A 27,961-nucleotide genomic window follows, 5' to 3' on the forward strand; every position below is an offset into this window, starting at 1 on the left:
GAACTTGCTCATATGTCCTGCTCTGGTGACCTATGGCATTCACATCACGGACAAGGTCTGTCCACAATGCTGCCCACTGTTCCCTGTTTTGCCTCCTCAGACAGTAGGAGTTCATGTTGTTGACAGAGGCCTTCCAGGATTATATCATTCTCTGCAACCGTAAAAGGGGCACGGCATCTGGCATACATATTTCCTGTAATAGAACAAAATGGGAACACATGTCAGGATCACATACATGGAAGTACACTATGTAGACATGCAGTAAGAACAGAATGGCTGCCAGTATCCACTGCTCGATCATACATGTCATATTCTACAGTGTGCAAACATACTAAACGTTTAGATACAACTAAGATACTAATGATAGCTATTCCCCATCTGTGCCATGAAAGATACTGCTGTATGATCATACACCCAACACAGGAGTCCATTGTAGTGTGTCCCCTAGGAACAACTCCCCCTGATAATATGTCAAAACAACAGTGCCAAACAAAGAGCAGTGTGCTACTACAACAACTATAAAGGGACAGTCCCATGAGACCAGTGTGCTACGTTGACAATAAAATTCCACCCTTGATGTATTGTACTTCTTCTCTAGGTTTAATAAATCTGAAGATCAATGACATGTCATTAGTACAGTTTTAATAAAGGCTTAATGCTGCAATCCCCATTCCCCTTAAGTATATTCACACGTATGCATCATGTTGTAAACAAAAGGTTTACATATGTGGTGGACTACAATACTCCTCTGTTGATATGTGCAGATATGTAAAGTTTATGGCAACATGTTTACTGTGTGAAGAAAGTCACAAACAGATTGGTTTCCCTAGACAGCTGTTTAACTTTTTAACATGGTTCTCATTACCAGGTGATTGGCTCTTAACCAATCTGTGGTTCTGAAATGCTAATTGCAGTGCACACAGCTGATTTGCAGTATGATGAACCAATGATATGCAGCCACTGAATAAGATATAAGGCCTTCATGTAGATTAGAAGCCCTTTCTGATATGTTGTGCTGGACATTATTAGGGTCAAGAGAATACAACATCGCAAAGGGTACATCTGTAGCAGCTACTTTTACATACAGATATCTGTGCTACAAGGCTGCGGCTGCTGCAGGCAATAGGCATAGGCAGAGAAAGTAAAAACTTCAGAGGACAACAAGCTGTAAGAGTAACTGTGGGAGATGTGGCAGCCTTGTTGCAGAGGTGGAGCCAGAGTGAGGGTACCCATTCCATTCAAATTAAGCCATGTGTCTAAGGTAAGTATGTTAGGCAATGGTATCAGTAACAGAGTACTAGACAACAGGTTTGTTGTGTTGTTGACAACATAGGGGGTAAATATACCACTATATCAACCATTTGGACAACTGTCAGGCTATGTGTTGCAGTCTGCTACTCATTTGGAATGTTTATGCAGTCCTTGTTACTAGCAGGGGCTGCATATGTATATGTTAGTTGTGTAGCTGTGTTAATCTGTAATATAATTAGGAAAGGATTGTGTGCTGCACTCTGATATTAGTAGGCCTCATTCATATTACCTAAGTTAAAATTCTCTGTGAATGCATATTAATGCATGACCTAAAACTTTATGCACTTATGGTGTTGCTATAGGGATATGTCGTGTGTTCCTATCTGCAGGCCTGTGACCTCCATCAGTAAAAAGCAAACATTTCATTTAAAATGCATTGTGTGGATAAAGAGTGCATGACTCAGTCATTAATTGATGGCTTCACAATAATGTAATTTAAATGCTACACTGCAGTGGATTTGAACTCTGGACTGTGTGTGGCAAAATTTACTGCTTGCAAAGCATTTAACAAACTGAGCTACTGCTACAGTAGATGTATTTGCCAAGATATAAGTCCATACATTCAGGCTGTGATATTTTTTTTTACATCTGGCATTATGTGCATGGCATTATATGGATGTATTTCTCCACCGGAGTACCAGATGAATGTGTATTTTGCCATTAATGTTTTATCAGGTGTATTTCTAAATGTTGCCAATAAAAGTGCATATTTACCTGCTATTAGAGCCCTAACTTACATCCATTATTCTGTGTCTGACTTTCTAGTGGTGTACTCTTGCACCAGACTCCCAAGTTATACTCCCATTTTTTTATATTAACTTTAAGCAAGTTGACATGATGTGGAGTGATGCACAACTCCGCTTAAACACGCATAATGATGTTAACTTGCTATTACTACATTTTGCTTAAACAGCACATTTTAATTAACAGCTGTGTGGTTTGGCAGGTTAATGCAGTGGTCTGTAGGTGCAATGGCCTTGTGTTCAAAACAGAAAACATATTTATTATCATTTAAAACACATATATCAATATAGACCCAAAAAAATCTTTAAAGAAAAGAAAAATGGGAAGATAGGTCAGTTACAAAAGGAGTGCAAGCAGGGGGGAAACATAGTGAAAAGCAGGTAGGTATGTGCAGGACAGGTGTAGGAAATAACCATAGCTATCCATTTCTTGTACAGCAACAACTGTGCACTTTGACAGAATTTGTAGATGAATTTGAACTGTCACCCCCAGAGAGAGGGGCGAGGACAACATAACTGCATTCTCAAGCCAATTGGACCAAATTATGTGTGTCCAGTGGACACGTACTTGGAAAGAAGAGCTATGTTTGTAACAATATATATATATATATATATATATATATATATATATATATATATATATATATATTTTTTTTTTTTTTAATTTATTTATTTTTTTTAAGGTGAAGCTTTTGCAGACAGACAAGACAGACAATACAGCAGACAGGGGTGGTATGTGACACAAGAGGGGGTGAATACCTTGGATGGGGAGGGTGTTTTCAAAGCATAGTCTCATGTCTCTCCACAAGGTAGCAGCATGACTCCATTCCCCACCCATGGGACTGTCAACACAACTCTGTCACTGCCCCACAATGGAAGTAAATAGTGTGGGAACAAATAGCCAGGGAATTGTTATGGCTAGGCTTGTATAGGCCCTAGTACCAGCCTATGAACCTATGAACCCCAGGGGTGGCAGTGGTGGAGGCTGAGCTCTGGGGTGAGGCTGTCCCACCAGATGGCCAGCATGCCCTCCATCCAGGTTAAGCTGGGTTCAAAACCACAGTTCATAATCCTGCGCATCAATCCTGGCAGTTCGCCACGGGTGATAACTCCCCCACCACCATTTCTCTCAGAGGGGGTCCAGCCCCAGCCTGTGGAGTGGAACTACCCAACACTGCAGGAAATGCAGGGGCAGGGGGTACCACCAGAATAGTTTCCAAACATGCTGGGCCCCAGTGCCATGGCTGGAGGAAGTAAGGTAGGTGGATCACCTGGAACCGGCCTACCTTGTCACACTATAGTAAATTAGTTATAACAATAAGTCAGGGTTAGTAATAACCTAACCAATGTTAGTATTAACATAATGGAGCATAATATTGATTAATACAAATACATATTAAGGTATATTATGTGGAAGACAACATTAAATAAGACAACAGTAAGTATGTTAACAGCAAACCAGAATGAAGTAACTCATAAGGCCAACAAAACAGTTAGTTTAACAAAATATATTAATACTAAATCATAATAATAAATAACAATAATAAATTAAAGAAGATAAAGGGTGGGAAGAGAGTGAAAAACATACCATTAGTGACGTTGCTGATGATATTCATACACAGACTGCTAATAAATACTTCTACAGGTGTGCGGTGTCATTTGTGAGTACAGTGACTACAATTCTTCTATAGCTGATGTAGCACGTACATACCTTTCAATCTGTTAACATGGAACAGTATGGGCTAAGCACTAAGAAATGCAGGTACACAACTACATGGAACTGTTTCACATAATGTGCACGTACATGACTACCATGATGTTCTATAAATGGATTTGAAAATACATTGCATTCCAGGTAATCATTTATCCGCTAATCATGGACCAGACAGATTGGGAAACTGTAATTACTTTATAAAATATCATGACAGGTGAGAGGTATGTTTGTGTACATTAAGTAGACTAGAAAGCTTTCATGTCTTATTTGGCAGGCATGGGAGTAGAACCCAAAAGCTGTGACTGCAGGGGACAGGTACACATAATGTAACAATTGTGACATTAGAAAAGACATGCAATTAATACAGCCACACTGCTTGCCTGAACCCATATTTGAGTTCATGCTGAGAGTGGCAACCAATATGAATTACAAGAAAATTGAGTCTCTAGCTTCAAACAGTAATATTTGAGCACTTGGGACTCAAGCACTTGTAGCAGAACAATTAGTGAAGGCAGATACATGACAATGGGTATGCGGCACAGTGGTACAACGGTTAACATTGTTGCCTCACAGCAAGTGGTTCTCCAGTTTAATTCTTGGTTGAGGTCCTTCTGTGTGGAGTTTGTATGTTCTCCCTGCGTTTGAGTGGGATTCTTCCGGGCATTCCAGTTTTCTCCCACATTCTAAAGACATGCGTCTGGAGTGTTTCTCCCCGGGCCTCTGCTGAAAATAGGCTCTGTCCTAGTTGGACTTTCCCAGTCAAGAAATGTTAAATAAATTAATATGAGGAAAAAGAGTACTAGAGAGATAGGGATTCAAGAGCTAGAAGGACTTGGAAGACCTTTAATGTGGATACCTGGGTTAATTACTGAGTGCTTTATGAAAATAATTTGGAATATTGAGCTATGGCTGGAAATGGGGCCTACATTTTATTGGTTGATTAGTATATGTGGTAGCTGATAGCTAAGCTAGGTTGCTTGGAAGTCTTTAAGAGAAGATGTTTTTTTCTGGATGTTAAAGCATGCAGAGCTGTTTTCATGAAGAAGGAAACTATGAACTGCTTTTTTTTGTCTGGAAAGTGAACTGTGCTTAAACAGGAGTGAGTACAGCTTATTATTTTAGGGAATGTTTGTGAATTTTCTGTTTATTCCTTATTTCCTTACAGCTCTGAAAGGTAGAGCTTTTTTCATCGAACTTAACGCACTTTACTGACATACTTCTATTTTTCTTGTATATTTTCTTCAATGTGTCCCTTAGTTGCCTCTATTTTTTTTCCTTCTTTCTTAACACTGATTTTGCCATCCCAGTGGGAAAAAAATTTTTGATGAATTAAATTCATTGATGAATGAAATGTAACAGAAATAAATAGCATCTAGACTTATAGTATTTCAACAGCTTGTAAATACTTCACATAATATGATAGTAATTTTCATCTCAGATAATGTTATTGAAATTTTTGCTGTTACTGGAACATTTATGGAAATAATACCCAATTAAACTTTATTTTCCTGTTTACAGGTAATGCCTTTGTCATCAGCTTATCTGCAGCAGATCTGATTGTAGCAGTGTTTCCTTATCCAATGATCACAATTGCCATCTTACATAAGAAATGGCTCCTGGGTCCAGTTCAATGCAAGGTGTCCTCAACCATTATGGCTCTTGGTTTATCTGGATCTATATACAACATCCTGGCAATAGCAGTCAACAGATATTTCTGCATTTGTCATAGTTCTAGATATGAGAAGCTTTACTGCATGAGGAACACCTACTGTTATATTTTCCTAATTTGGACACTGAGTGTTGTTTTACTTTTACCTCTCACATCAACTGATGTCGTACAGTATGACTCACGAGTGTACTCATGTGTATTCAGTTTAACCACAAATGTGTCACTGAATCTTGCTTTGGCATCCTTCCAGTTTATAATTCCAGTATCCATTGTGATCTTTTGCTACATGAGGATTTGGATTTTGGTCATTCAGGCCAAGTATCGGGTCAAGCAGAATAACAAACAAAAGCTAAAATTTAATGAAGTGAGAAACTTTTTGACCATGTTTGCTGTGTTTGTTCTTTTTGCAGTCTGTTGGGGCCCATTTACAGCAATTGGTCTAACAGTTAGTTTTAGCCCCCTGGGGAAGATACCTGGATTTGCTGATTGGCTGATTATCATGAGTTATTTTATGGCCTACTTTAATAGCTCCCTGAATGGAATTATTTATGGAGTCTTTAACCGTAATTTCAGAAATGAGTACAAAAGAATTGTCCTGTCTGTATGTACCTGTATATTGAGGCAGACACAGAAGATGACCTAGAATAATTAGTTTTTGAACATTTCTGAAACTAAAGGCATTTTCTAATAGGCTGAAGAATTAGTTTTAAAATATTTCTGAAACTAAAGAGATTTTATAATAGGCTAAGATTTTGTTTTTCTTCATCTAATCAAAAATAATGCCTCAAATGACCTAACCTTAAATACTGGGGCAGTAGGTCTTTGATGAGGTAGAAAATGGATTTTGAATTCATATTAGTTTACACTATATTACAAATTACATCTTTTTCTTCTAAATTAAGAATTCTAAATTTTGTCCAAATAAAATAGGCATTACAATCTACTGTGTCAATGTATTTTCATTGTGCTCATATTATGTTGCTTTTGCAACTTACTATCTACACAAATAGTATACTGTGGGATCAGTGTATTTAAATAAGTAAGATGCAGGGGTGGCTGCAGTATGAAAACATTGTGGCATTGATGTGCACTTTGGCGTTTCAGGTATGTGTGCTGTGAATTGTTAAAACTGTAATAGTTACTCAGTCTAGCATTTTGGAGTTGTGGCTCTTCCATAGGATTTTGTACTCAAGATCAAAGAGTTGCATCACTAAACATGATTTTGGTGCTGAAAGAAAGTTAAAAACTATGAATTCCATGAATGAGAATGCCCAGTTTAAGTCCTTTTATATATCAACTCCAAAAGATCCTTTTTATAATTCTGCAACCCATATATAAGCCAATCAATTTTATGCAATACAGTATGCTTTTTTTAATTTACGTTTGATGGCATAAATACATTGGGATCAACTAATTTGACTTGTAACATGGATACACAGCCACTGACTGTGTAAACAGTGTTTTGAGAGATGGAAAGATTTGCAATGCAGATAACAAATGGGAGCTTGTATCAGAACTTTAGTCCAAGTTGTCAGTCATATAGTGTCTTGGCAGAACTGTGTCCAAAACACAAAAACAGAACAGAATTTTAGTGAGCAACCTAGTGGTGGAGTGATTAAAGCCTCTCCGTTTACACATGCAGGATCAGGTCTACAATCCTCATCACTGATCACATGATAACTGCATTTCTTGGGTTTGCATGTTTTCTTGGTGCCTGCATGTGTTTTCTCTTATTACCCTAGCTTCCTCCAAGATACATGCTGGTTGATTGGCTACACTGAACTGCCTATTAGCATAGCCTGGACCAGTAGGCCATAAACATAAAGTATCTGAGATAGTCCAGTTCATTCATCTGGTTAGCAAATACACAAGTTAATTAATTAAAAACACACACACACACACACACACACACACACACATATATATATATATATATATATATATATATATATATATATATATATATATATATATATATATATATATAATATATATATAATATATATTGGCCTAAATCATCCAAACCAAAGACTGTTGTGAAGGCATTGACTTAAGCATACTGTAGAATTTAAGAATCCTTACTTCAAAAATTATTCAGTAATCATTTCTTGCACTGTTCAATGACTGTCTAAAATTCAACAACAAATATTAAGGACACCACTGGAACACAACTACCTGTCATTAACAAACAAAGATACTTAAGTGTTCTCGTAGATAGCACTCTCATCTTTCAAAATCATGATAAGCAATTTACTACAACAGGTCTTCAACATGTCAAACCAGCTTTCAGCTTATCATGTTTTAACTCCCAAGGTCTGTTGAGCTGTATGGGTTTTAATGCATTATTTTCCAGAAAGGACTATGGTCAGCCTATCAATGTATCACTGTCCTCCTGCAATACTAGCAACTTATAAACAGATTGAACCAAATGGTGGAGATTCATACATCTTTCCAGCAATAAAGATCACCATTGTCTAATTATACAAAAAAATATCTATTTATTTATTTGATGTTTGTTAACCAGTTAAGTGAACTGATCCAAGGACTCTTCTCAGCCATGACTTGGAGCAAGCAGGCAATAGCGAAGTACATACAAAACACAAAGAGCTTATAATAAAATGCAGACACATTACAAAAAATGGAAGTTGACTAAAATACAGGTAAAAGACTTTGCATAGTCATACATACATACATACAGTATGATGAAAGCTGATTAAGTATACAAGTAGTATAAAGTATATTGAGTAATTAAAAAGTACATTAAATTGTATACAAGACTAAAGAGTAATTAAGACCAATAATAAATGCATAAAAATAACAGTAAGAACTTGTTTAATAATAGGTAAAATACTTGAGTTAAAGTTACTGTAAAAAGTAAGAGTCCTTTGTGTGTTATTTGTCTAGTGTAGGGTGTTATAAAGAGAATTTGCAGGAGCAGAGTGATATGTTATAAAACACAATGCAATGCAAAATAATCATAATGTCTAAGTACAGTGTGAGAAATATCTGAAAAACTGATGCATATATAGCAAAGTGAAAGGGTTACTATAACATTAAGACATTACCCTGACACCTTTCTCCTAGAACAATAAATTCGAGAGTAGAGTTAAATGGCTTTAACAGAGGTAATGTCCTTCTTTTTTGCAAATAAATTACATCTACAAAAATAACTATACTGCTTGAGAAACAGTGATGGCCTCAGACTTGAAAATATTACACTTCTCTATAGCTGCCTGTGAAAAATCTTTCACCAAACTAACTGTGCCATGAAAGAATAGCCTACCAAATAAAGATAGTACATTTCTTTGTGATTTGGGATATTCTAATAATAAATAAATGTGGTCACAACTTAACTATTTACTTAATCTGTCTTTCTTTATTCTAGCTAACAATCTTCCTTTCCTCACACTACCTTACCTGTCTCTATGCTGGACTCCAAATTTCATTGTTATAAGTTTGTAAGATATTTCTCTCAATGCTCATCAGAATACTACTACACCTTATAAGTAAACTCCCAGTTAACTGGAACTCAAGCAATCAGCACTCTCAAGCAACCGGCAAAAAAATATTGAAGAAATACAGTGCAATTTTCATGTGTTGCACTTTCTGTTTTCCCCCCGCAGAAACGTACCTTATGTTTTTAGAGTTTTAGAGTTTTAAAAAGGAAGACAGGAATAAATTCCTTCTCTTTCCCATCCTAATAACAAGTCAAACCAAACAAATAGTATAGGGGATAGTATTAGTCAGACCTGTTTTAATAGTAACTCTCAAGCAACCAGAAACTACGTTATCTGGCATCTACCAATCCCCATGTGCGTCGGTTAACTGAGAGTTTCCTGTATACATTTTGCATTGTGTAATATTCCCATTAGTGAGAAGAGCTGTCTCATTATTTTATGGTGTTTGCAGTTCTTTGTCAGTACAGTGCATGTAATGAGCATGGCAGAGATTGATTAGTAGAAAAGAAAAAGACTAACACCGAGATAGACTTATGCAGGGAATAAATCTAAGTACGACTATAACAAAAAGGAATATTGCAGAGAGGAAATCCGGAGACAATGGTGGCGTGAATGAGATAAGAAAAAGTTCAGTGCTAAATCAGAAAGTGCTAAAGCTGATCAATGAGAGAGGTAGAACAAAATAGGTGGGAAATGTAGGGGCAGGTTAAGAGGTTAGCAGAAGCTGAAAAAAGGATGGGAGAAAAGTAGGACAGCACTTACTGTATCTGGCTGAAAATATACACAAGTAACTTATACTAAATTTACTGCTATTGTCATGATTTCTCCAAAAGTCATGGGAATACCTATTGCAAGTATGCCAATAACTGTTTACTACAGGTTATAAGAAGTTGTTCATAGAATCATAGGAAGTTACTAGGCTATTGGCCCTGAGGGCCTTATAAGTCTAGCCAAGAGTGTAGGCCCATGTTTAGACAAGTCAGCACTCAAAGGTGCTGTCCAGCAGTGACACAGGTGGAATCCCAGGGGTGTATTTTTTGTTACCCATCCAGTTATCCAGGTTGCACTTAAAGAGGGACAATGATGTACTCTGCTTGACGTGGAGAGGGTGTCTATTCCACAAATGTGAGAATCTCTGGGACACAAATCTGTCCCGCCAACAAGTTCTATTGATGTCATAAACCAGGTTGAGGTTGCACATGCAGGGTACTCGATTAGAACTTGAACTGTGGATATGCAGCGGTCCCATCAATGCAGGGTCTGAGATTGCTTTGTATGCCAAACAGAGATCACCTCTGAGGAGTTCGTATGAAACTGACTAGAGGGACAGGGCTGTTAGCCTATTTGTGTAAGGTAGAAGTTTGAGACCCTGGATTCTCCTGGTGGGGGACCTCTGTGGTCTCTCCAGCTGCTGCATGTGCTTTGCAAGGTACATGTCGAAGGGGGCATTGTACTCAATAATTGGCCTTATAAGAGAGGAATACAGGGATGTTATGACCGCCTTGTCCCCTCCTTGTTAACTCGATTACTGGTCTCTCTATTATATAACTGTTTTATTCACATTAGCAGTATATGGTTCAGACTATATTTATTTCTGAACTTCATATGTAGGTCTCATTGCTGTACATTTTCTGAAGTCTACTAAATCTTTTCAGCTTATTTGGGTGCCTATTAATTTCCAGTAAACAGTGAAGATTCTCCCGACGTTTTTTTTTTCTCATTAGTAGAACTTGTATGACTAACACATATGGTATTTTGTAAAGAGAGGCCTGGAATTCAATGTTGTTTTTCTGTGACTGCCTCTCTCCTCAGCCATGTTAATATAATAACTAACTTTAAAATGTCACTCACAATCCTTGCACTTCCACCAGGCAGAGACATATTGCCATTATACTATACATTTGTTCTAGACAGGGACATATTTTATCAATAGATATTTACTTTAATAGATATTTTTAAAGTAGTTCTGCAGGTCCCAGTGAAGCCAAAACACTAACGGCTGCAACCCTTTGCAACCATTTAGTAAATGCCCTAGTGCAAAACATTTTTAACCTTCGCCATGGTGATAAGGGTGGCTCCTAACCCATTGCTTATAACATATACTATGCTGTATATAACTGTCATGGGGTTAACGCTCTTTTTTGCCCCTCTGCAGACTATTTTATCTAAAGAATGTGTAAATAACCTCTGTTCTTTATTAAAGAAATGCCTACCACAGTGATTATGAATTTTAAACACTGTTTTGCTTATTTTCTGCAGCCCTAATTAGTTTATATTTCTCATTGTATTCCCTTATTTTGTATTCCTTGACTGAAGTTGAAAATGGTCTGGTGGGATCAGTGCTCTCCTTTAGTCACAAATGGAAATAAATAAGAATAAATAGCCACCACAGTGTCAGAAAATATACTGTATTTTTGTCTTTTGGCATAAATTATTTCATCTAAAGATGGGGGCAGTAACGGGGACAACAATGTATCTTATGTACACTAATCTCATATTATCAGAATGGGAAGATGACTTTCTTTAGAAAGGGGGACTCATTTAAGCAGGAGTTATTTTATGTCAGATTTATTAATATATGTTTCTGTTGTCTGGAACACAATTTATTATTAAATTTCAATAACAATAATACTAGGTGACCTAAATATTGATTGGAATCCTTGTAACTACTCAAACCCTACCTCCCATATTAACCTACATGGCTTCTCTCAACTCATTTCAGGCCCTACCAGAATTAATAAAAACAATAATAAAAACACCTCTTTGGACTGGATACTTACTAATACTCCCCAACAAACCTACACCTCTGGCACCCTACCAGATGATCTAAGCAATCACCTATTAACCTATATTATTAGGAAAAAAACATCATTACTTTTCCTACCACTTTGCGAACATTACGTTCCAAAAAAAAATTTAACTCAGAACTCTTTCTAACACAACTACACCAATGTAACTGGACTCCTCTAAAGTCACTACCTTTTAATGATGCAGTACAATACTTTAACTCCACATTCCTATCTATTTTAGATCTGCATGCACCAATACGCAATATTACAATCAAAACCAAACTTGCCCCCTGGCTAAGCAATAATACTAGACAACAAATCACTACCAGAAACAAATACTGGGCTAAATGGCATACTTCCAAGAACCAATCTGACCATCAAACCTTCAGAGAATATAGGAACAACACAAAAAAAGACATACTATTAGACAAAAAGAACTACTACCTTCATCTACAAAAAATATCCAATAAGGAACCTAAAAAATGTTGGTCCTCAATCAATAATCTTCTATCCCCAGGCCAATCAATCACACCCAACCCACAGGACTCTCACTCTGACAACCCTACACAAATAGCTAATGCCTTTAACTCCTTCTTTACAAATGCTATACAAAATCTTGCGAATCACCTATCTCCTGACACCTCAAAACTACATACTTTTTATGTAAATACACCCCTCTCATTTCACTTTCTTCCAATCTCTACATCATATATTTGATCATTACTACAAAAACTTAAACCTTCTACCCCCTCTGAAGACAAACTCCCTGCTGAGTTCCTACAAATAGGAGCTAAAGCTATTGCCTATCCCATTTCTATACATAAATAGATCCATCAAAGAAAGAACTGTCCATCAAAGAAAGAACTGTCCCTGATATCTGGAAAATATCTCACATCATCCCACTACACAAAGGGGGAAACTCTAATGAATTCTCTAACTATTGTCCCATTGCTTTATTATCCCCTATTGCCAAAATCGTGGAAAAATGTATCCATAAACAACTCCTAAACCATCTTCTCCAAAACAACCTACTTGCTGTCAACACGGCTTCAGACCTTCCCACAGTACCACCACTGCACTGCTCTCATTCACAAACACCATCAGCACTAACCGCAACATAAACAGTCTTTCTTCTGCACTATTCATTGACTTATCTAAAGCCTTTGACATGGTGAGTCACCAAATACTCTTGCACATTTTTAATTCTCTCTCACTTGATCCTAACAGCATAACTTGGTTTAAATCTTACCTTGAAAACCGACAACAAGCAGTACTCTGAAAAAACTCATTATCTGACCACCTTCCTATCTCCCTAGGTGTACCACAAGGCTCTATCCTAGGTCCACTTCTTTTTTCCATCTTTATTAATGACCTTCAATCAGCTATCCCTTTTACTACCTGTATTCAATATGCAGATGACTCCACTATAATCTGCACAGCTACCTCTCAAACTGAACTTCAGTCTCTTACCCAAAAAGCCTTTAACACAGTAGAACAATGGTTCTCATAACGCTGCCTTCTACTCAATCCCAAGAAAACAAAGCTACTACTCTTTTCGCCAACACGTAAGCAAATCCCCCTAAATTTCTCTATCACTTCCAACAACAATACTAGTATTTCTCCTGACACCACCACAAAATTACTTGGAATTACAATAGACAATAAACTTAATTTTGAAAATCACATTAACTCTACTATAAAAACTGTGAACAAAAAAATAGGAACCCTATATCGTATCAAACCATTTCTTACCCCAGCTACTAGAATTACCCTAGCCAAAACTCATCTTATCTTTACTTTACTCTATGCATGCCCTACTTATACCAACCTGTCAAAAAAAACCTTAATAAACTAGTTATATCCTACAACAACATTGCTAGATTTGCTACCGGATCTCCTTTTAGGACCCATCACTGCCTCAATCTAAGACAACTTGGCTGGCTAGAACTTCACAATCAGATTGAACTACAACAACTTTTAATAGCTCACAAAACCCTGTACCAACCCACTAAAACTCCAATACTCACCAGCCTTATTACCCCTTATTATAACCTGCAACATCTACTCTCCTCTAACAAACTTTTGATCAACAGGACTACAACTAATAACTCTGCAGGAGATGGCTTGTTCTCCAACTCAGTTAGAAAACTATGGAACAAATTACCCTCTGATATCTCATCTCTGACTTCTCTTCCTATTTTCAAGAAGAATCTCAAAAAGTATCTCAATAAAAAATGGATATGCCCCTGCACTAACCCAGACTAGCCTTGCTCTTCCTTTTCTTGTCTCCCTACCCTCCCCTCTCTCCCTCTTTATCCAATAACCCAGTTGAGGTCTCCTAGCTCCTCAACTATACATTAAGATAGTGAACTGACCCGATGACTATTTATCTCTGAGTGTTTCTCCACTCCTTCACAGGTGTAAATTCTGCCTCTCTTTCATAAAGTAACTCTTTTATTTAGCCCTAGGAAGATAATTAAATCCATAAACTCATCCTATACTAACTCTGATACCTTTCCTATCTTTCCTTCTCTTCCTTTCTTACTTTATCCTCAGTCTATTCATTATGCTTTCTAATTATGTTACTTTGTAAAAAGTACTATGCTTTGCCCATGACATAATATGTGGGATCTTATATCTCACTTATGTGTAAGACTATTGTGTTATTAATCTCCCAATTTCTTTAAAAAAAAAAAAAAACTTTTTTTTACTTGACTTCCTTCTTACTATTTTAACTGTAATTACTTTTATGTTTACTTTTTATTAAACTATGTATTAATACTTGAGCTTTTCTCCCCGGGCTTCTACTGAAAATGGACATATATCCAGCTAGACTAGCCCGGTCAACAAATGTAAAATAAAATAAATAAAATAAAATTTCACCAAAGCATTTCTTTTTATAAGTTTACCTCAAATGCCACTGAAAAGATAAGTTTCTAAAACAGAATTTTTGAAATTCTGACCTTCAGCAGTTTAATTCTAATGTAGTCATTAAATAAACATTTGTCTAAGAGACTGTTTTCCTAGTAAAACATCCCACATGAATAGCCAATGTAACCGATTATATTCATAACAATACCATATAGTGTAACGTTTCATCAAATGCAAACATATGTTCAAATTTCATTGTTACCATTTCCAACTGATGACTGTAAACCTCACCAACAGGATGGCTCAGGATAGGGTAGCATGTCCTACACCACCTCTCCAAGAAAATTGTTCAACCATAGTGCCCAATTCCACACCTACCCAAAAGTACTTGTGCCACGTGAAGAGCCACTCCAACATAAAGGTTAACTGGCTCAGAAAAGCAGGAGGGTAATGAAGGGGGAAGGATGGCTCACTATAACTCTATCATTAGTAGAGGGGGTATGTGAGAGAAGCAATGTCGTCCTGCTAAAATGGAGACTACCTCCCTTGTACTCAGGACTAAATACTTCTTCAGGCAAATGGCAAGTCTCCTATCTGTGAGCATGGCCTTCTGAAAAAAGTGTCTGCATACAAAATGTATTAACACACACCAAATGAATAATAAATTATACCAGCTTTATTCATAGCAACACCATATATGTATACCTTTTACCAAATGCAGAGTCTTAAACTTCATTCATAGCAGTGCCAACCAAAGACTGCAAATACAATCAACAGGATGGCTCAGGGTTAGATAGCGGTTCCTACCACTCCCTCCCCAACAGGCTTGTCCAACCATAGTGCCCAGCACACATCTGCCCAGGAGTATTTGTACAGCATAGTGTACTTCTTGCTCAACCATCAAATATAAATGTCAATTGGCCCAGAAAAGAATGGGGGATATGAATGGGGAAAGACCACCTCACAACTTTCCTGGCCATTATGTACTTTTAAGGTGCGACAAATGCCCTTGGGTCATTTTAGTACCAGAAGGTTCTGAAGAAGTCTGTTCATTAACGACAAAACCTAAGTAAACTGTCATCAGCGTTTCGGTGCTTGGTGAAATTTGTGGTTCCTGGTAACAAGCTGGTCTTGCTTGGTTCTTTGTTCGGAGTAACAGTTAGTACCAGAAGGTGTTTGGTAGTTAAATGTCAACCAACTGATAAGTTGAATGCAAGGCTAAAATTCTTCACTGGGAGTGCGTAACTTTTGCCATACACTTTCATTGCCTTGACAGCAGATAGTTGGCAATAATGAGATTGTCTTTAACAGTTTATGCAAATAGGTTGCTCACTGAAATCACAGTTATAACAAGAGGATACTCTCCCTGTTTTAAAATCTGAGTTATGACTATCTTGAACATCTAAATGAACTTAGTCACATCCAAAGCTCTTTGAACATTTAACAACCAATTCAAATTAAAAAAAGTCCAAACCAGTTTCTGACAGGTGCACCCCATTGATAGAAAACCAAAGAGAAGCTTTGTCTAACAATTCCTAATGCTCAAGAACAGTGAAAGCAAAAAGTGGATCTGTGCTTGATACTCTGTGACTGATGAATCTGTATGAATTCTTGAAGGCTGGTGGTGACATGGCATGGTGCCAAAACAATCTTGGAATAATTGCTAACCATACAATCCAAGCATCAGGGAGGATTCTATTTGCTCTCAGCAATTCCTGGAAGATGCTGGATAACAAGTACCTCTTCAGAATAAAGCCAAAATAATTTCTCCTTAGGTAAATCACAAACATATTGGGCTATCCTATTGCATACAAGACTGCATCAAGAACTGCAGACAACTCCTCAAGCAACTTGCCCAAAACACCTTTCCAGACAGCTTTAAAGGCAGTTGGATGCGAGTCCATGTTTGAACTATTTTGCCTGAAACACTGTCCTGGTGGCTGCTTAAGCAATGAAAGTGTTCCCCAAAATAAATAAATATACATTTACTACCTGTTGGAAAACCACAAAAATAATGAGAGGACAAAACTTACTAAGGGCTTTGTGCATATAACTCAAAAAGGCTGAAGAGAATGAATGCCTTATTCTTTTGATACATTAAAACAATTAACCATCCTTGGTGATGTTGGATGCCCTGCCAATATGTAAGGAATGGGAAGAATACTGAGAAGTGCAAAAGCCCTGACTCCTCACTGCCCTACTTAAAGTCTTGTCAAAATATCTTCGCATGATGACTTGTCTAAATGTAAGCCTCAACACTAGGCCCCATGCAGGCCTGGAATGAGAATAACAGCAAAGAGTTGATATCCATTGCACTAAGCACTGTAACTGACACATATACTTATACAGCATCACTTCCTGCCCTTACTTAGCTGATCAATTTTGGGCCTGCAAATGCAGATCCTGACTGCATCTAGACTAATGGCTACTTTGATCTAAGATAAAGACATGAGATGGTCCTTGACCTGAAAAGCCTCCCCAGTAAAACCAACAGAAATAAAGTGACCCACACCACATAAGGGTGATAATCCACTTGAAGCAGAGTGGAATTCTCTCAAAATGGACTCCAAAACTTATCTCACTGAGCCTCCTGGCATCCAAAGCCACCACTAAGGCCTTTTCACATCACTTTAACAGCTTGGACAAGATCCTGGACTTTGTGAAATCCAGGAAACCTAATGCCTTGAACAAGAAACTAAGGGCTAATTGGTGCATGTGAATTGTCTTAGTTGCCTCTTTAGGGGAATTTAAGTGTGGTGGGGGGGGGTCTCCTCTCATGAAAAGCTAACCTTGAAAAAACTTCCAAAATAAATTTAGTGCTGCCTGATATGATTTCTTGATGCTGTCTGCCCAAGACCTGCTGATCATTAACTGCATTATTCTTTGTCAATCAACCGCAGGTGTGAAGGGATGGTAAGCAGGTTCTTCTTGAGCCTCTGGAGCTAAATAGTGAAAGAGTGAAATATGAAAATGAGAGTGTGAGAGAGAAAGAGAGAGAGAGAGGGAGAGAGAGAAAGAGTCAGCTAGCTTGTTAATCTTAGCTGGGGTGCTTTTTGCCTGTGAAGGACAAATTTATTAGCTGGTTATGCAGAAGCAGTAATCTAAGCAATGACTGAATCCACCTGGATTTAAAGGTCTTTCTGCAGAAATAGCTTTCTGGTTACAAAACAGATATTGATGAACTAATATAGCCACTTATATTGGCAGGAGCTGCAGAAAAGTGCTGACTTTCTTGCACTCATCCAACCAGGATTCAGGCCAAGGAGCTGAGAATCATCATCCCCTACAATGTTCCCTCATACCTAGGCCTCCAATAACAACCATGAATAAATAGCGTTGTTGTCTCACAGCAAGAGGTTCCCCACATCGATTCTTGGCTGGGGTGTCTTCTATCTGAAGTCTGCATGTCATCCCTATGTTCACAGGGGTTTTCACCAAGTGCTCTGGTTTCCTCTGACATTCCATAGACATGTAGTAGGTGGAATGGACAATCTAACTTGGCCATAGGTGTGAGTGTGCATGCAAGTGTGTGGTGTGGAAGAACTACCACGGCAGGGCTAACCAGCCAATGGTGTAAACATTGGCTATAGATGATTATTACTGTTGAAGTGACACCCCAATCCCATATGCAAAAATAGGAAAAAGGGGTTGTGGATGGATGGATGAAAGGATGGATGGATGAATGGGGTGAAGCCCAATTACTTTGACAAAAAGAAACCCCATTGAAATTTCTCAGGAATATCTGACATATGCAAAGAACTTCCTTCTCTCTGGAAGTTACCCTCAGTTGATGTTGCTTTTGCTGGCAACTTTTCAGCAGGCTGGTCAGGTCCCCAGAAAAAGTTCTTTGAATAACAGCTCTACACTAAACAAGTCCAACAACTCCATGACTTCCAAAATTCTCACTTTGCTTAACTTGAGAAATGTCTTATTTTCCTCTCTCAGACATAGGAGCTTTTTTGAGGCTAAAGGAAGATGACTTTGTATTGATTTTCATGCCTAATAACAGCAATGACTTCACTGGTCCTACATTGTTGTCCTCCACAAGTGAAACTCCTAGTTCTTGACATAAGTTAGTGAAGAGCTCTAGACTCCCTTTTGTGCCTTCCATTCCTTTTTCCATTACCAGAAAATTATTCAGGTAGTGCACTGCTGTGTCATGGAGTGCTTTTTGCTACCAGCACCATGGAAGAGAGGTGCTGAATCTCTCATAGGTTCATAGGTTGGTACTAGACTATTGGCCCTAGAGCCTATACAAGCCTAGCCATAACAATTCCCTGGATATTTATTCCCACAGTATTTACTTTCCTGGACCCCTGTCTACCAGGGCAACTGACATGATCCCTGGGGTGAATATCCTATCTCCCATCCACTAATCAAGTTCCTTTTGAAGAGGGCCAAGGAGGCACTCTGCTTGACATGTATGGGCAGTCTATTCCAAAGTATGGGGAGTCTCTGGGTAAGGAACCTATCCCTGCAGCATGTTTTGTTCATTGTGATGACAAGGTTTAGATCCCTGGAGCGTGTGGCTCTGGGGCATTGGAATTTCTTTAAGTGGAGCATGTCCAACAACTCAGGGTATGACATGTTCTTGTATGTTAAGCAGACATCATCTCTGAGTAGATGATATGCCACAGAGTAGAGCTGGAGTGTTTTTAGACGGTCAGCATAGGGCATCTTATTTAGGCCTGTGATTCTTTTAGTGAGGTATTTCTGTGGCCTTTCCAGCTGTTGCAGATGTCTTGTGAGGTACATACCAAACAGGGAATTGTACTCTATAATTGGTCTAATGAGGCATGAGTACAGTGGGACAATGACCTCCTTTTTTCTGGATGAAAAGCCCTTAGTGATGAGGTGTACCATATAAAAGAATTTCCTGACTGCTGTGGCGATGTGGTTATCAAAGGTGAGACTACTGTCCACCTGTGTACCTAAGTCTCTCATCACACTTTCAGTGTTTAGTGTACTGTCACATATGTGGTAATTCATGGTATATGGTTTTTCCCAAAGGGGATAACTATACATTTCTTTGCATTAAACTTGAGCCCATGGCTCTGGCACCAAGCATCTATTTCTGTAAGGCCCTTTTGTAGAATATCCACATCATTAGATGATTCAATAATGGCTCCCAGTTTGCATTCATCTGCGAACTTTGTTAGCTAGGGTTTCTTAGTGTTGGCCTGTACTTCAGAGAAGTAGATACAAACAAGAGAGGTCCCAGGACTGACCCCTGAGGTACTCCACTTGTCACTTGTCTGGAGCTGGATTTCGTGTCGGCTACTTTTACTGTCTTGGTTCTGTTAGCAAGTCAGTTGGCAACCCATCGAGTGATGTAGGGATTTTTGCCCAGCCTAGTAAGTTTATCTATGATTTCAGAGTGGGGGATGGTGTCGAAGGCCTTGGAGAGGTCCAGATAGGCTGTATGGACCACCTATCCCTTGTCCACAGCTCTGGAGACTGATTCAAAGAAATCAATCAGGTTCAGAACACAAGATCGGCCCTTCACAAACCCAAACTGGGTGGGGTCCAGTGTTTGAAGGTTGCCAATGTCTTTGTTTATAAGTTCCATGATAATGCATTCCATGCCCTTACAGATCAGGCTCATCAGACTGATGGGATGATAGTTCCTGGGATCCAGGGTGGATCCCCCTTTGTGGAGTGGGATAACTGTAGCTGTGTGCCACTCAGTGGGCATGAAGCCTGAGGTGAGTCTATGATTAAACATGACACTTAGGTGAGGTGCCAGTTCATTTAGTAGTTCATGTAGTACTCAGCCCGGGATGTCATCTGGTCCCATGGATGCTGTATCCTTAGCTTTGAAGAGTGCAGTTTCTACCTGTGTGGTCATGATTACTGGAATTTGGCAATATGTTGATATTGAGATGGGCCCTTTAGGGGGTGAGAGTGGGGGTGAATTTGGCACAAAATCAATCTGCCAGGATATTGGCAATATCCTTGGGATCAGTATATTTAATGCCATTCTGTTGTATCTCAAATCAGATCTGAGCATTGCCATTTAGATTCTTGACATAATTATAGAATGTCTTGTGGTTGTCTTTGGAATCTTTGGAAATTTTATTTTGGTAACTAGCTTTAGAGGATTTTATGAGGGATCTCAGCTTGTTACTGAGGCTGGTAAGGGAGTTTTTTGCATCCTGGAATTTTCCTCTTTTCTGAAACAGTTTCTTCCTTCTGTTGTATAGTTTGTTTATGGCAGGGAACCACCAGATTGGCTTCCTTTTTTTTGGAGGAGAGCATGTTGGTTCTATTTGGGATGGCACGATTCATGCACAAGTGGATGTGCTCATACAGTGCCTTAGTGTAGGATTCAGCAGTCGAACTTTCCGCTCATTTCTGACTTGAGTAGCATGAAGATGGCTTTGGAGAAGTTTCTTACGGAGGTTTCCTAACTGGAGGGTGGGGGTAGGAAGTGGATGTCAAGGGTGATTAGCTTATAGTCAGACCTGACCAATGAGGGGGTGACCACTGGTGTGGAGCATCTATCGCCCATGTTGGTAATGACCAGGTCTAGGATATTGGGGCCCCTGGTGGGACAATGGATTAGTTGATCCAGGGCGTTGGAATTTATGAATTCCAAGAACCGTTTGGAAAAGGTGTTGGTACCCGAGTAGTTTTCCCAGTTAATGGCAGGGTAGTTGAAATCACCCAATATTAGAATGTTTGGTTGCATCTTAATATTTTACAGTATGTTTAGAAAGATGTAGTGAGAATCTTAGGGCATGGTGGGGGAATCTGTAGCAAGGTACAATTTGGAGTGCAGTCTTACCTAGAGTTAGTTGCACCTGGAGAATTTCAGATGCATTGTGCTGGGCAACTAGCCTGGAGGTGTGAATATCCTTGGTGAATATGGACACTCCTCCACCTTTAGTGTTTTGGTCTTGGTTTGGTGGCCGAAAAGTGTGGTAATAGCTGTAGCCTGGTATTGCAGGAGTGCTCTCTGGAGCCTTGAACTTGAACCAGGTCTGTTACTGCACAGATATCGATGTTCTACATTTTTAGGAGTGCCTTGAGAGAGCGCATTTTGAGGTTTAGACTTCTAACATTAAGTAGCATTACCTTCAGATTTTGCATACTTGTATCTGTTACAGTGGTGGTTTTGTCCTTTGTACATTGCCTAAAAAATGTACTATAGGGGTAGCAAGTGCTTTAGCCAGTAACCTGAATCCCAGGGGCAACAGGTGCAGACCATCTCTGGCAAAGCATCATGGTTTGTCGATCATGTCGTCCCAGGCAGACAGATACTGCATCCCCTTTGAATGACACCAGAAGCTTAGCCAAATGTTGAAGTCAATCATTTTGTCCTTATACTGTGGTATCATTCTGGGTGAAGGGTGGATGCTACTCAGGGTTAGGGTCATACCTGCCTGGGCCACATGATCCAAGAGCTCTTTTATGTTGCTTTTCATGTACTCCAGGAAGGTACATCTCAAGTCATTCACTCCAACATGGAAAGTGACAGAGTCATATCTGTACTTGTTGTGGAGTGACTTGAGTGCATGTGTTATGTGGCAGATCCTGGCACCTGACAGGCAGCTGACTGTAATTTTCTCCTTGATCAGCCTGGTGATTGGGGCATCAGTGTGCCTGACTATAGAGTCACCTATGGTTAAAGTGCTGGGTATGTTGTCTTGCCTTAGGGGCTGTTGTTGGGTGGCACACTGGTGTTGTGAGCTATGTGTCACTTTGGTTGTGACTGGTGTTTGTTTCTCAAACATGGCAGAGGCCATGACATAGCCCATGGGCATGGCTGCATCGAAAAGGAATTGGCCATCAAAATACATTACAAATCAGCAGGAAATGTAAAGCAACTTCATTACCCAGTTTGGCAAGCCAGTTGTCAGGAAACCTCCTGTTGATACTGATAGCATCATCTAAAGATGCATGTTTTACCTGGGCCACCACACTCTTAATACCATTGGATCCAAAATTGATCCCAGTATTCTACCCATTTTAACCACCTTGTCGCCTGATCACCGCCTCCTTTATTTTTGCTTGAACCTAAATGCTTGCAGAGATTTGAGATAGGAGTGGCGTAAGATTTTAAGAAAAACTCAAAGCAAAAACTTAAAATCTCTTGCACTGATGGATGACCAGGGTAAAAGTCCAACAAATTGTCCAGGACATTTGCCCCAGTGGGTACAATGCTGCGGCTACCTACACAAAAGGCACCCCAAAGAATTTCCCCCGCCATGCGCATGCACACACACACACACACACACACACACACACACACACACACACACACACACACACACACACACACACACCTGCCCCAAACAGAGTAGCAATTCTGTATTTAAAAAGGGGTCTCTATACTGTGATTTGTATAGTGGAAGAGGGTGAGACTGGCCATCCCTAGACCAACATTTTATTCTGGTTGACCTTTCCATGCAGAGATCACATATGCCCAAAGTGGCAAGCTGACAAAGGCAGTGTCACAACAAGTCTTTTATTTATCTCTGAGGTCTTCCAATTCCCCATCATTCTTAATCTGGGTTTGTCAGTCCTTATCCCAAGCCATGTATCTGCATGGCATACCACCATTTTTAAAGTCCTGTTCATCACTTTCCACTTTCTGAACCTCTGATCATACCAGAGCCATGTCAGGCCACCTCTAAAATGGTAAGCCTTTTTCATGGCGAGGAAATAAGTCAGTAGGGGAAAGAGTTGGTGGGGCTGCTTTTCTAAAATGGCAGCTATAAAGTACATGAATCTCATCATCCAATTGTTCCAAATATGGGCTCTGACTTTTTCCACCTGCTTCTTGCCAGTTGTTGCTATTGCCATTACATCATTTGCCCTTCCTCAGTCAAGCTCCGTGAAACACTGACTGCCTTCTGGGTCAACTAGATCAAGGGCATCAATAGATTCAACCTTGATGATTTCATCTTTTATCACTATAGGCATAATTACTTTAATGGCCACCACTGGAGGAAGCAAAATGGGATCTACCACTTCCTGGTTGAACATGGTGGACAAACTGTCTGAGTCATCTGACTGGAAAGAGTGGGATGTGAAAAAGAGCAAATAGACATGCTTTCTACCCCTGGCAACTCATACTTCACTTCCTGTCTAGCTGCCTGATGTGGGAAGAATATCCCACTCTCAATGAACAATTCAAACAGCCCAAACTACCCATCCTCTGCTGGCCATCTTAATATTCTGACATATGGTCTTCCATTAACTGCCCCTGTACAACAAAATCCTCAGACCTATCCATTGGAACTTCATTACCTTGCTGTATGTAGCCATCTTGGTCACCATATGTAGATATCTGGGAAAGTTCTGCTGTCCCCAGCTCAGCTATTCATTTATAATTCCTCCACTGAGGTCTTTCAGCTGCACTGCCAATCCTCTGAAACATTTGCCTCAGAAGCCTCTAGAATTTGACCCTTTGATATAGGAGTAAATGGACTCATGGAAAATTAGTGAACTTCCATTGTCTCATACTCAAGAAAATGAACTAGCTTGGAATGCAGTGCTCTCCAACCAGGTTATCAACTCATCCAGAGATGCTAAGACTTCTAAAGGGAGAGAAAGAGAGTGGGAGAAAAAAAAACTTTTAAATCATCATCTCTCAGCCAGAACACCAATTTACCATTCAGATGCCCTTCAAGTATAAGAGTGTAATGTAAGTCAAGTGCACCCATAAGCATATACTTCCCATCATTCAGGAAATAAGAGCATTTAGTCAAAACAATAAAATCAGTCACTCACAGAGAACAAATAAAAGAAAGCTTGCCAGCTACCACTCTGAATTGATATCTGTACTCGCTCAAAATTGGATTTGGACTTTGTGCTGTAAAGAAAATAAGACACCCCCCCTAACAACAAGGCAGCACAAATACCATGCATGGTTTAGATATATTTCATGTTTATCTTGTTTTTTTTTCTTCCTCTTCTTTATTTTTTTTTAATATAATAACTACCCAAAATAGTCTTGCCACTATGATCTCTGTAATAGGGTGTTTAGCAATTAACTGACACACAACACTTAATCACCTACTAAACAAATGTATATCTGTACTTGTTTACATTTTATTTATTTATTTATTTTGAGCAGTAGGAATGCCTTGACCAAAAAGGTGTGACAAACTGGCTAGGGTAGAACCCCACTATTCAGGCTCAAAAGACAAGTGTCTTGCTAGAAGAGCTTAAACCAAACCTCTTACTGGTAGGATTAACTTCATTTACACCATCATAAAACTTGCCTCCCACCGCCACAAACGTTAGAAGGTAAATATATATTTAAGCCTTACCCTAAGCTTAAGAACACAACTTGGGAAGGGACTAACAAACATACCTCTCAACTTTTTTGTAGCAGAATTTGCGACAAAGGTAAAATAAAAGAGAACAAAGGCACAAAATCTCGGATTAATGTTTTAAATATTAATCTAATTCACAATGTTTTATACATTGACATACATTTTCTGAACAATAGAAATATGAACTTGTTATATCTGGCACTACAGAGTGACTGTAATGCTAAGTGATATAACAGAAATTAAAAAAAAATCATGGGGGTTTGGAGAAAAATAGAAGGCAAATTAGGGATATTCTATAAAGTTTTAGACAGTTGAGAGGTGTGCTTATGGAATAAAAAAATGCAGAAACCACATGGGATTACTAAGTAATACACAAGCAACAAAGACTGAAAGAAGAAATATTGTAAGTAACTTAAAAGTGCTAAGCAAATTCATGCGGTTTGACAACCTCTCTAAAAATATGAATGCTAATAGATAAGACTGGCTAACACTCATATACCTAGAGTTTAAAGAGAGCAAGTAGACCTGCTTTCTAAAACCAAAAACTGATAGGGAAGAAGGACAGCAGTGTAAGCCAATGCACAGTGCAGGTTTTAATCAATTAAGTTTCCCTTTCTATTATTTATTTTAAATAGCAGTTGTGAAAATATTTTTAGTAACAGAAAACAAAGCCTTATACTACTAGCCCCCAAGAAAACTTTATTGCATCTTTTTGTTGTTCCTTATTTAGTATACATGACTTCTGTACAAGTGCAATAAAAGCATTTATTATACTGGGAAGTTAAACTTTGATAGAAAGGTAAGGGGGCTGTGACACCAAGCAATAAGATCCTAAACTATGAATAATCACAAACTAAAAACCCATTTTACCTTTAAAAATAACCATATGATTAATTTTTAAATATGCCACACCAAACAAACAAATTAAAAACAGACATGGAATCAGCTTATGAAAACCCCCTACCTACCTAGGTCACCAGGTTGCTTTTAAGTACCTCAAATAAGCAATGCTGTTTTGCCAAAGTAATAACTATCTTCCATGCACCCAGACTTAAATAGTCCTTCAGTCAAATGGCACACCCCCATTCATGGTCACAGACTCCCTGTAAAATATTTTGCATACAGACCCCAGGATTCATGAAGCTCGCGCAAGGACAGTTTTAACATTGCACCGAGCATCCTCCTTAGAGTTGGTGCAGCAGCACCATATGAATATTTATGAGGGGATGCTGCTGCACCCTCTACATGCACAGGAAATGTTTGCGAGTGCAGGGGGAGTGTTTAAGCGTGCCACGGAGGCTTAAACATGCCCCCACAATTGCACAATCTACAATGCTTACTATTAGAGCCCGCCTCTAATAGTAAGCAAATAATTCAGTGTCCATGGATACTGAAATGTATGCAAAGCATACAAGAGGGTCCATGAACAGTGAAATAAAATCAAAGTAGTAAACACACAAGCACGTAGTGGAATGTTGAGCCCCTGTCCCTAGAACTATTACATTTAATTTCTCCATGTCCCTATTTTACATTTGTATTGTTTCATTATTGAAAGTGTAAACAAAGCACAGTGTGTTTGTGTGTTGCTGCCCTTTGCTTAGCTTACACGTCAAAATCATCCAAATAGAAAAAAGCATGCAGAATTAATGTTAATGTCAGTAGGGTAGTGGTTAGAGCATCAGCCTGACAAACAGGCATTCACGGTGTGAGTCCCACTGCAGCACATATCATTTTCCATGTGGAATGTGTATATGAACATATTTTACATCTTTTTGCTGTATAACCTACATAATAACATGTAAATGTGAACTGGAGTACTGCAGTAAATGTTTAACTAATGTCATTTAATTAAAGTGGTAGTGTCATAATGAATAAAGCACTAGTAAGCAGGTGTAAGCACAAATAAGCAGTAGTAAACATATATAAGTACTAGTAGGCATGTTTAAGTGCATTTGCATGGGTGTAAGCAGTGCCTACACACATTAAGCATAGTAGAAGATAACTGAATTTAAGAAACTATAATCGGACATTAGCACAGCTTACCGTCACACAAACCCACACACACCCTGCTGACAACTGCTTAAAAGTGCTTTAATTACTCTGTATCCAATGGCCCTTGTTCTGCCCAGCAACAAAATAAATGGCCTCTGCAAAGGTCAAACCCAGGACCCTGCACACCACAGCCAATGTGCTTTACCACTAAGCCATGGCAGACATGCATAAATCTGATGTTATCACAAACATATCATCCAGCATAGTCATGCAACGGCATAGGAAATGTGCATAAATATGTATATATATATATATATATACGCATATGTGTAGGGTCCCTAAAGCTGGGGAGAGGGCAATGTGTGGAGGTGTGCTATGGCTGTGATAGCAACTGGAGAATGGATGGTTTGCGTGTATGTTGAACTCGGGTGAGGTGGAGGAACCATGGGTATGAAATTATGGATCCAGGCATGTCAGGGTTGGATGGCCTGGTTCTAATTGGACCACCTCATGGAGATCAGCAAGTTTGTTATAAGTATATATGCATACACACATACATACATACATCTATATGTAGAAGTACATTCCCTGTACCACATTCATTCCTTTTGTAGACATAAATAACATGAAAGTGCCACTACAAAACTCAACAGTAGATAGAATAATAGGTTGTGTATAACCATAAATGTAATAGGTTCATAGGTAGGTACTAGGCTATCTGCACAAGGGCATGTATAAGCCTAGCCAAGGTGTATCAGCATACGCTGCCTCATTGATCGATTTACTGAGCCTCTGTAAAGCAGAGCTATTGAATTGATCCCAGTATGTCCCAGTCTTTGTACCCCCAAATTATATTTGGCTTTGGCTAGACATCTTACATTAAGAGGTTGAGAGGTATGATTCTCATGTATGTTTAGTTGTGTTGTTTGGCCTCTAAGGTTCAAGTCATGAATGAATGGAGTTCTGACTCATTGGAACAGTTTGCATACCCAGTTAACATATGTTAAATAAATAAACATTTATGTATAGTGCATTACAGAAAAGACGGTGACCGTCTTCTCTGCACTATGGCATATATATCCCAACTCAATAACATGCAAAATGCATGGCCTTTGTAACAGTGCAAGC

General features: G+C 38.9%; 1 protein-coding gene across 1 annotated transcript in view; it reads left to right on the forward strand.

The window, feature by feature from the left end:
* The window catches only part of LOC122808262, a 116,569-nt gene extending 110,489 nt beyond the window's left edge, over positions 1–6,080 (forward strand). The window contains exon 4 of the mRNA XM_044079225.1: positions 5,287–6,080. Within this exon, the coding sequence (XP_043935160.1) occupies positions 5,287–6,080 (794 nt within the window). The remainder of the gene's footprint in view (positions 1–5,286) is intronic.
* Positions 6,081–27,961: the final 21,881 nt, after the last annotated feature.

This window comes from Protopterus annectens, chromosome 8.part0 (genome assembly GCF_019279795.1).
Source record: "Protopterus annectens isolate FY-2018-M chromosome 8.part0, PAN1.0, whole genome shotgun sequence".
NCBI lineage: Eukaryota > Metazoa > Chordata > Ceratodontiformes > Protopteridae > Protopterus > Protopterus annectens.